Here is a 10,992-nt window from a genome sequence, read left to right on the forward strand (position 1 = left end):
CCGTAGAGGAAAAGCCCAACCCAAAGTTCCTGCCAAACAACTTTAGTTTTTTTTGCAGTGGAACAGACAGTAGTGGTATAATCCACGTATTTTTTTTAAACGTCCCCAAACTATATTTTAAAGAAACTCTATCAAAGTGTTTAAGTTAATTGTCTGAAAACCCTAGAAATAGAGAAAAGAATGCGTATTTGATTCAAGAAAAATTCATTTTTACAAGTTATTTCGAAAAAAACCGTACACGAAAAAATTACAAATTTAGATTTTGAAATAAATTGCATTTAATGAGAACACCATTATTGATTAAGGCAGCATCACACTTCATTACAGCCGAAAGCAAAGGATTGTGTGCATTATCATGTGCGTTGTATGAATCCCCTTTGAAAACATATAGGTCCAAAAATGACGTCATAATAGGATAAACGTATGTTTAGAAAATTGATTAGATTTGTTATTATATTTTTTTGTCGCGAATGAACTACAAAAGATTTGACTCCGGACGGTTTTTTGCGACAATCTTCCGGCGCGTTTTGATGACGCAGGTAACCGGCGACCGACTCGATCTATTGTGTTTATGTTGAATTTTCTGTTGAGGATTTTTAAATACCAAAGAAATAGAAGCGGCATTCAGATAAACATTGCTCTCGCGCTGTCGGTCATGGATTGGAAGACATCTTAAGTAACAGTGTGTTGTGCAGAAAAACAACATGAATAAAGGTTGGCTGGAGCTAGAGAGCGATCCAGGTGAGAAATGTTTCACAGAACGACAGACGACTCGGCTAGCAAACGTTAGCTTTCACCTCGTAGCGGTTTTAACGAATATTAGCGTCATTATTATTACTACTTTAGGTTCATTTGTAGTAAAGTTTCTATTGTTTAGTCGTCTATATAAACGTTGTCACGGTCTGTCGTTTTATATTTGGATTGTTTTCTGTATTCTTTTGTATTCAGGACTCTTCACTCTGCTGGTAGAAGATTTTGGTAAGATCATGCTAGTTTTCTCTCTCGGAAGCTGTGTTATATGAATCTGTGGTTATATGATTGTCTTCACACTGGGGCTATCAGAGGGTAAATAATGGTTTTAATCTGTTTCCCAATTTATTGAAGGGGTCAAAGGTGTGCAAGTTGAAGAAATCTATGATCTCCAGAGCAAGTGTCAAAGGTATTTTATGAATTGTCTCCGTAGTTTAATTGGTATTTGTAACTCAAGCCTTATGTAACAATCTGCAAAATTAATCTTTGAAAACCTTCTCCGACTGTCACGATTGAGGACATACAGTAGTGGAAAAAGTTGTTGGTAGCCCTCAGTTAAAGAGAGAAAGTCCACAATGCTCACTGAAATGACTTCAAACGTTCAAAAGTAACAATAAATTAAAATTTATTGAGAATAAAAAAATCAAAATCTTCCATTACTTTTGAGTTGTTAACAGAATTATTTAAAAAAACAAACTAATGACATAGGGCTGGACAAAAATGATGGTACCTCCATAAAAGACTGAGAACTAATTGCCCAGAGGGTCATGATGAACTCAGGTTTGTCCTTTAATTGACATCACAGCTGTTTTCAAACCCATAATACGTCAGTCTGCCTATTTAAAGGGAGACAAATAGTCACATTGCTGTTTGGTGAAAAGGTGTGAACCACACTGAACATGGACCACAGAAAGCCATGGAGAGAATTGTCCCAGGACATTAGAAACAAAATTATAGACAAACATGGTAAAAGTAAAGGCTATAAAACCATCTCTAAGCAGCTTGAAGTTCCTGTGACGACAGTGGCACATATTATTCAGAAGTTTAAGACCCACGGAACAGTAGCCAACCTCCCTGGACGTGGAAGAAGAAAATCGATGACAAATGGAGGAGACGGATAGTTGGAACTGTATCCAAAGAGCCCAGAACAACCTCCAGAGACATTAAAGGTGAACTCCTAGATCAAGGTACATCAGTGTCAGATCGCACCATTCATGGTTGTTTGAGCCAGAGTGGACTTCATGGGAGACGACCAAGGAGGACACCACTGTTGAAAGGAAATCATAAAAAAGCCAGACTGGAATTTACTAAAATGCATGTTGACGAGCCACAAAGCTTCTGGGAAAATGTCCTTTGGACAGAGGAGACAAAACTGGAGCTTTTTGGTAAGGCACATCAGCTCTATGTTGGTAGACTCAAAAATGAAGCATCCAACCAAAAGAACACTGTCCCTACTGTGAAACATGGAGGAGGCTCAGTTCTGTTTTGGGGCTGCTTTGCTGCATCTGGCACAGGGTGTCTAGAAGTTGTGCAAGGTCAAATGAAATCTCCAGATTATCAAGGCATTCTGGGTAGAAATGTGCTGCCTAGTGTCAGAAAGCTTGGTCTCAGTCGCAGGTCATGGGTCTTCCAACAGGACAACCATCCAAAACACACAGCCAAAAACCCCAAGAATGGCTGAGAGAAAAGCGTTGGACTATTCTGAAGTGGCCTTCTATGAGCCCAGATCTGAATCCCATTGAACATCAGTGGAAGGAGCTGAAACATGCCATTTGGAGAAGACACCCGTCAAACCTGAGACAACTGGAGCATTTTGCTCATGAGGAGTGGACCAAAATACCTGTGGACAGGTGCAGAAGGCTCATTGACAAATACAGAAACCGTTTAATTGCAGTGATTGCCTCAAAAGGTTGTGCAACAAAATATTAAGATATGGGTACCATCATTTTTGTCCAGCCCTATTTCAATCAAAAACACAAAAGTAATGGCTGATTATTTTATTTTCAATACATTTTAATTTATTGTTACCTTTTAAGGTTTCATGTCATTTCCGTGAACATTGTGGACTTTGTTTCTTTAACTGAGGGCTACCAACTATTTTGTCCACCACTGTAAATTAAGAAAATGAAGCATAAAAGGACATTTCTGAGTATTTCTTTATTCAAGTCATTGTGAATCAGGATCAGATGAAAAAAATGCTTTTATTTGTCATGTTGAAGCTACAGCTCCGCTCCATTCTGATACAACAGCCTGCAGACAAATAGATCCTTTTCCTCGTCTGAGCTGGTATCTGGCTCAAAACTGTACGTCTGCATAGCTCCAATATTGCTCGCCATTTTTGTTGCACTGCTACTTTTATGTTGGGCAGTGTGAGGGGCTGGAAGCTAGTGGGAGAGCATGTTAACGGATGCAATTTTTAAAATTTTATTTTTTATCATAAAGACCACTGAGAATGGGATGTTTGATTTTTAATAAACTGTCTATATGTGGTACACGTATATTTTTCCGATATAGTCTGAAGAACTATTCAGTTAGTATACTTTCAACTCTGTATGTAGTACATGGTCTATTGCATACTTGCTATACTTTTTTTTACTTATGTATACCTATTAAAATGATTTTCAAGTTACCACTTTTGCTCAGGAGAGCTGCACATTAATATTAACAACACTGGAAATTCAAGTATATATAATAGAATAATGAGCTTTGTTCAACTTTTCAGTCCCGTCTATGGCTTCATCTTCCTCTTCAAGTGGATTGAAGAGCGCCGATCCAGGAGGAAAGTCAACACTTTGGTGGACGAGACTTCGGTCATCGATGAGGAAATTGTAAATGACATGTTTTTTGCTCATCAGGTAAGAGGATATGTTTGTTTTAAAAATACAACGTTGGATTTGATGTTTAGTTTATTATTAGACATTTCACTTTATTTTTTCTCTTGGAACTCTACATTTTATTTAATGTTATTTGAAATGGTTTATTACAAGCAATCAAGGCAAGAATAATGCACAAAACAATACAAACAGCATTTATACCTTCATACAAATACGTATCAAACACTAAATTCTCACTACACAAGTTAAGCCTTAAATGCACCACTGTGCAGCCTTATTCATATAAAGTGTGTGTTTTTGGTTTTTTGTGTCTAGCTAATCCCAAACTCGTGTGCCACCCACGCACTGCTGAGTGTCCTTCTCAACTGCAGTGGAGTGGAGCTGGGCTCCACACTCAGTCGCATTAAGGCTTTCACTAAAGGCTTCAGTCCGGAAGTAAGTGCTTCTTTTTTTTGGTGGGAACACATTCTAGCAGTCACTGTTGGATGATTGTTTTGTTTGTTGAGTCAGCTGAGGAATGTGACAAACAAAGTTAGTTTCAAGCTTTGATTAATAACATCTCTGTCTGAGTTGATACATTTCTCTTGGGGTTGGAACAGTTTAGAACATTTTTCTTTGTTGCTTTGGTTCTTGATTTCCGTTCTTTTTCTTTTGTGTTTCTCCTGAAGTTTAACTGCAGCATTTTAATGGACTTAATGCTTCCACACTGATACTTTTACCATTTAGCCCTTCTTTTTATCTCTGCTGTTGTAGATTTATCTAAAACATTATTAAAACTAATGGGTTTCTGGAAAACTAGTCCTCAAAAGAATAGCTATTGAAAAACTAAAAATGTTTAAACCTATAATGAACATCTAAGAGTTTAACATATTGACTATACATTGTTGGTGTTATGTTTTGAAGATTTACTTCGATTTACAGCTGTTGATTTTTCTTCTCCGCTAATCTTTATTTATATGTTGTTTTTTTTCCTCTTCTGTAGAGTAAAGGTTATGCAATAGGAAATGCCCCAGAGCTCGCCAGAGCCCACAACAGCCACGCCAGGTAGGCTGCAGCCTTAAATCCCCTTCTAGAAAGAGAAAAGCAACAAGTCTCTAGAGAAACTTAAAAAAAAGTGCAGTTCTACTTTCAGGAGAACGCTTATGTTGTTGAATGTCAGGCACTTAAAAAAACAAAAAACGTTTCTTTAATTTGTTTGTGTTTCCATGGAGACCGGAGCCGAGGCACTTGCCGGAGAAGCAGAATGGCATCAGTGCGGTTCGTACAATGGAAGCGTTCCATTTTGTCAGCTACGTGCCTATCAAAGACCGCCTCTTTGAGCTGGATGGACTGAAGGCTTACCCCATTGACCACGGTAAGACTTCATACAGTTACAGGTGACAGAAATCCCCAGATTTTACCTTTGCTTCTCAAACTGAATTTGACGACAGGAGTTTTGGGGATTTTTTTTTTTTTTGCTTCTTTTGGGGTTCTGCGTCCTTTGTGTTGGCACTTTTTAAAAATATATCTTTAAATGGTTTCATGTAGGACCCTGGGGTGAAGAGGAGGAGTGGACTGATAAAGCTCGACGGGTAATTATGGAGAGGATTGGACTGGCCACAGCTGGGTGAGTTATGCAGCAGATAGCCGTTTTAGTGATGCTATAGCTCCTACATTAACCCTCAAAGCTTAATTCTCATTCTGCTGCTGTGCTCGTCCTCAGTGAGCCGTACCATGACATCCGCTTCAACCTGATGGCAGTGGTGCCTGACCGGAGAATGAAGTACGAGTCTAAATTAGAAGTTCTAAAGAAAAACCGACAAACTATTCTGGAAGGTCTGCAGAAGGTCAGCAACTCAACCACTTTTTTTTTTTTTACACATCCTTGAAATGTGTCAGCATGTGGTGAGTTTGTTAGTTTTGTGTCCGAGTAGTTGGAGTGTCTGGTGAAATACCTCACAGAACCGCCTGTAATGTCTGCTGAGGAATGTCGTCACACTTTCAGATGATCCGGCTCACTCAGGCCGAGCATCTCCAGGAGAAGAAGCAGCCAGACGCCTCTGCTGCCGAGGACAACATCAAGAAAGAAGCAGAGGCCAGCTCAGGCGCTTCCTCAGGTAACATGTTTTTTTATTTTAACAACCAGATATTGTTTTAATTCAGCGGTTCTCTGGTAATTCAGCTCCACAAAATCACATTTGGAAACTCCCCCTGACTTGTACGCTGGAGGGGTTTTCCTGAGCAATAAGCATGTAAAAACAATCCCAACTCTAAACTTTTTACTTTAGTGGATGAGTGCAAAGAGGCCTCTAACTCTTCAGCGGGCTCTAAAACTGTGGGTAAACCAGCGGCTCCCTCTGGAGGAGGCTCCCAGCAGGTGAGCGGCTCCAACCCCCTCGTTCAACGGCTGCCAGCATTCCTGGACAATCACAACTACGCCAAGTCTCCAATGCAGGTAGGAGCATCGGTGGAGTTTACCCTGCATTAGGGGGGATTCTTGGTTTCCTCCAACGGAATAGTTTCACTTCTTTCCTCACAATTATAATGAGAATGTTTTACATCACGCATCTCCTTGGCCTTTCCTGCTTAACCAGCCCAAAATCCAAAATGTGGAGTCATTGCAGAAGTCATTTCTACCTGACAGGAGGAAGAGGATCTTGCAGCTGGTGTCGGTCGCCCCCGGATCCCAGCTCCTCCTCAGCCTCCGTACTCTGATGATGAAGATGACGATGAAGATGATGAAGAGGACGTGACAGGTTCCACTAGCACTGCGAGCAGGTATGTTGTGTTGTTCTGGATAAAAGCTCCGTAAGTTTGTTTATTTCTGTTTCATTTCTTTCTCTTCTGTTTTTTTAAAGATTCAGGCGGAAGGCCAGTCTGCGGTCCAGAGCAGGTCGGGTCGGTTCCGGAATGGAGAGCCAGATCGCCCTCAATGTTTTGGCCGAGAAACTGAAGAAGGAGGCTCAGAGAAAAGATGCTCTGAATACCCCCCTGTCTGTGCGCACCGAAGGCCGCACGGGGGGCATCTGCATCACATCTGCTTCACAGCCTTCCCCAACGCCCAGCAACGAAAGCACAGACACCGCGTCTGAGATTGGCAGCGCCTTCAACTCGCCGCTGCGCTCCCCGGCACGCTCCCAGGCCGCCACACGCCCATCCAGTCCAGTAGCATCCCATTTGTCGCGTGTGCTGTTTGGAGAGGACGAGATGCTGAGGCTGGACTCCAGACACAATCGCGCTGTGAGAGAACTGGGCCCCTCTGTCAGCGTAGCCCTGCTGCACCTGCAGGAGGACGGAGTCATCTGTGCTCTCTCTTCACCAGGTGAGAACACCAGACCGTCATCACTGAAAAAACAACCCTGCAAGCCAGAACATTTATAGTTGACTTCAGTTATTATTAAAGGCAAACCAACATTTTTTTGTACCCGCATTTGTTATTTGCTCAGGAGATTTGGCTGCTGAGAATACAAAGCAGCCTTGCACTTCTGAGAAAGGAAAAGTTGCTGAAAAAGAGGCTACAAAGGAGGGAGGGGATGGGTCTTCTGCAGAGGTGAAGAAAGAGGATGAGGGGAAATGTGGAGCAGACGTGAAGCCCGGAAAAGAAAGGCTCAACGCCGCGGATTCCAGCTCAGAGAGCAAACCTCCCGGGGATCGGTACTCACCCAAAGTACGTCTAAAAATGTCATAAAAAGAGACATCACTTCTTGCTGTGTTTGATTATACACATTCCTGAAATTTTGGGGGATTGGTGATGCTAATTAGAGTGCTTCTGCCAAAGCTTTGCGCCAGAGTGTCTCTTCAGATGGAGCTGATCTTGTCTTTTCCAGGAGCTTCTTGCGTTGCTCAAGTGTGTGGAAGCCGACATCGCCAACTATGAGGTGTATCTAAAGGAGGAAGTGGAAAAGAGAAAGAAATATAAAGTAGGTTTGTTTTTAGTCCTTAAAAACACCTGCTGGTCTGGTTTGTTTTATGCTTAAAACATGTCGTTTCTGTTTGGTAAGATTGACGATCAGAGGAGGACCCACAATTACGACGAGTTTATCTGCACATTTATATCGATGCTGGCCCAAGAAGGTAAAGCTCGCTTTTCTCTGGCGTGTTCCTTCAGCTGATGCTTTTCTTAGACCTCCGTCAACACAAGGTGTCTCTACCTGCCTTGGTCACATGCACCCGTATGGGGGTTGCCTGTAGGGGTGCTACGGGTTTTTGGGTTGTCCCGGCCTGTGGAGTCCCTCTTAACCCTTGTGCTATCCTATGACCCCAGCCTTCCATTGACGTGTTCTCTCTACCATGACAAAGGTGGAAAGATTTCATGTAATCCATGGACACCAGTGAAGATCACAAATCATTGAAGAAAAAAGGTTCAGAGCACTGTCTAGTGGGTCTACATGACCCAACTCCCAAAGTTAAAGAGCCTAGGATAGCACAAGGGTTACGAGGAGCACAGAAGTGTCCTGCTGTTTTCTTGTGGCTCATACTTGAGGAATGTCCTGAAAATGGAGCCCACCATTGCTGTACATGTGGTAAGTTGTGTTGTGAAGTAATCGTAAGGATAATGGAAGTTACACACTTATGATGTACGAGTGCTGCTGTCATACGGTGCCCGTATGCTACACTGTTGGTAAGCTGCGAGCTGCTGCACGCACTGGGTGTGCAGGTAGTATGAAAGTGCCGTTGGACGCCCACTCAAACTACACACTGATTGTCTAATTTCCTCATATCTAACATTCAGGCTGTACACCGTCGTGACTAAGGCATAAGCTTTAGCAACAAATACCCTTCCAGTTGGATACGGGCCGTCTGCAGGCAAAATACGGGCAAATTGGTGTGGGGTGTGCAGGCGTTCTGCACCAAAAGTCAAGGTCGTGGACCAATCGCTGAGCCCGTAGAGCCAAAATGGTCATACAAGTTTTTCTCCGGGCATTACTGCGGGTGACGGGTTGTAGTAAACACTTGTACACAAAAGGGTGAAGTTGGCGACACGCAGGCGTGTCACATGAATTTGTCCCCTTTTAACTCCAAATCCTGACTGTGAGAAATGAGGAAATTAGAAGCTCGGTGTATTTTGTGTTGACGCATGCCGTGCTTACAGCATTTGTGCGATGTCTTTAAGGAGCCAGTACACGGACTTTACTATTGAATAGTGTAGCGTAAGGCCCACCATACGACAGCAGCTCCTGTACCTCAGAAGTGCCGCAACTTACATTAGCCCTAACCAGAATCTTACGTATTACAAGCACAGCAATGGTACGTTCCATTTTCATGGCGCCTCTTGAGGCGGCCACACTGTAAATGAGAACTGGACACAGCAAACTCCTCCCCCCTTTGCGTTCCACAGGAAGTACCGGCCGGTCCCAAAAAGCTGAAATCCCATAGAGAAATAAACCGTTCTCAGTCACTCACTCATTATTATATCTGTCAGAATAACCATTCACGCTTTATTACCTTTTGTTAACATGTTCTTGATAATCTTAAATGTTTTCATGATATTTTTGCTGTAGTGCAAGTTATTCAGGTTATAAACTGACCCATCAGATGCCTTAACAACAGCCTCGGTCAAAGCATTTGATTGACAGATTCTCCCGATCTGTGTGGCCTTCTAACATGCTCAGTCCTGATTGGATAGAGTGGTTGCCGTAGAAAATCCCCGCCTGCTGAGGACGTCTGGTCCTGACATGGCCACGGACATATTGTGGAAAAATGGCAACTAAATTGACCTCATTTGTTTGGAACTGGACGCAAGGCATTTTCTATGTGTGATGTCACACGTGATTCGTCCAGTTATATTATACAGTCAATGGGTGGCCATATGAGGCACCTCTGCCCCCCTCCCCGGGCCCAGAAAACCCAAAAACCTGCAGCACCTGTACGGGTGCACATGACCAAGGTTTGGAAGGTGTTGTAGTTTGCTAAAAAAAAAAATACTTGTAAAAGTTTTCTGTATATTTAATTCAGAAAAAATATTTTTTTGTAAAACGTCACGCATGTTTTACCTCTTAAGAAGTGCTTATTGTTATTTTTCATGCTTTTAGTAAAAACCAACTAACAACCGGTTCTGGTTTCTATTTTCCTCCAACTTTACTAACTTCATTCAGGTATGTTAGCCAGCCTGGTGGAGCAAAACATCTCTGTGCGCCGGCGTCAGGGAGTGAGTATCGGCCGCCTGCACAAACAGAGGAAGCCCGATCGAAGGAAACGCTCCCGGCCTTACAAAGCCAAACGTCAGTAAATAATAAGGACATCATCCGTGTTAGTGATGTGTAAACACCACGCAATCAACAGAGGGGAATAAAGAAGCTGCTGGACTCCTGACACTCATTCCTACAGGCAGTATAGTGTTGTATTTTAGCCAGAACCTCTTCTGCTTCACAAAGTGGACCATCCGTTTCTTTCTTGGCTTCATATCATTCTTGCTATTGTGCCATTGTCACTTGCAGACTGTAATGTTGAATCAAGAAGCATGTCTTTAGGGGGGTAACATCAATGTTTTTAATGAACAATCTTCTCTTCGTTATATATATTTTTTAGTACAAATGTCGTTTGTTGGAAAATGTGCTTAAGTCTCTCCAAAGGTAACTTCTCGGTCTTCAGTGCCCATGAGGCGCTGAATGTTTTTGACAAAGACAGATCCTCAATTCAGTCTCACCTTTTCAGTCACTGACTTTCAGTGCTGCTAATTCACTCTGTATTGTTTTCATTATTGCATGAGTAGAAAACCAGCACCCAAGTCAAGAAGCCTCCTCATGTTTTCCTTTTAGGAAAAGCTCTTGTCTCATGTTGGTTTTCCATCCAGACATTTCCAGTGCATTTTATTTCTACTCAAAAAGGATCTCAAGGTAATATTAAGGTGTGTGCAGTTGTGTGTCCTTGTATATATTTATCTGTCATTTGGCTCAAGTGAACATTGTACTGTTGTGCTCTGTGTTTTATGAGTTCATTCAGCAATAAAGTCCATCAAAATGTACATTTTCAAACTTACAGTCTCTTTTGTTATAAAGCTGACGTGGTCTATCTGATTGCTGTTTTCTGTAATAAATCTTATGCTTATTTTAAACAAAAAAGTCCAAAAAATAATTAGTTTAGAAGGTGTAGTGAAAGCACGTTACACTAGGGGGGGAGGGCAGTGGGGCATCTTTATGTCCTGAAAATAAAAGCCTTTATCAAGTTTACATTTATTATGGGAGAAGCTCAGTTCTTTCTTAATTTCCTGCAGTTTAAGCAATTTCTATGTTTGTTGCTTTTTGTTATGTTGCAAATTGAAACCTGTACTTGTTCATCTTCTTACTTTATTCTTTGTCACTGAATTTATAGGATGAATAAATCCGTGGCATAGATATTGATCTCAGTTCTGTTTGTTTTGTTAGCAAACAAGAAACCTGCAGTTTCAAGAAAAAGTATGCGAATCCTTTTGGGATTACTTTGATTTTTG

At 41.8% G+C, this 10,992-nt stretch overlaps 1 protein-coding gene across 1 annotated transcript; it reads left to right on the plus strand.

The window, feature by feature from the left end:
* Positions 1-14: 14 nt before the first annotated feature.
* Positions 15-10,527, plus strand: bap1 (BRCA1 associated deubiquitinase 1). Its single transcript, XM_011474705.3, has 17 exons — positions 15-741; positions 949-978; positions 1,105-1,159; positions 3,473-3,605; positions 3,900-4,019; positions 4,567-4,628; positions 4,796-4,938; positions 5,112-5,190; positions 5,287-5,410; positions 5,569-5,680; positions 5,852-6,018; positions 6,208-6,341; positions 6,422-6,885; positions 7,010-7,230; positions 7,391-7,483; positions 7,565-7,637; positions 9,659-10,527. Exons 1-17 carry the CDS (start codon positions 705-707, stop codon positions 9,790-9,792), a joined length of 2,181 nt encoding a protein of 726 aa, XP_011473007.1. The 5' UTR covers positions 15-704; the 3' UTR covers positions 9,793-10,527.
* The last annotated feature ends 465 nt before the right edge of the window (positions 10,528-10,992 follow it).

The sequence above is a fragment of the Oryzias latipes genome, chromosome 5, assembly GCF_053564925.1.
Source record: "Oryzias latipes strain Hd-rR chromosome 5, Olatipes_Hd-rR_3.1".
Lineage (NCBI taxonomy): Eukaryota > Metazoa > Chordata > Actinopteri > Beloniformes > Adrianichthyidae > Oryzias > Oryzias latipes.

Bases quoted from the DNA above. Each gene is read 5' to 3' on its own strand.
- bap1 (XM_011474705.3), top strand. From the start codon at position 705: ATGAATAAAGGTTGGCTGGAGCTAGAGAGCGATCCAG. The intron at 7,484-7,564 runs GTAGGTTTGTTT...CTGTTTGGTAAG, and splicing joins AAAAGAGAAAGAAATATAAA to ATTGACGATCAGAGGAGGAC. The intron at 7,638-9,658 runs GTAAAGCTCGCT...AACTTCATTCAG, and splicing joins ATCGATGCTGGCCCAAGAAG to GTATGTTAGCCAGCCTGGTG.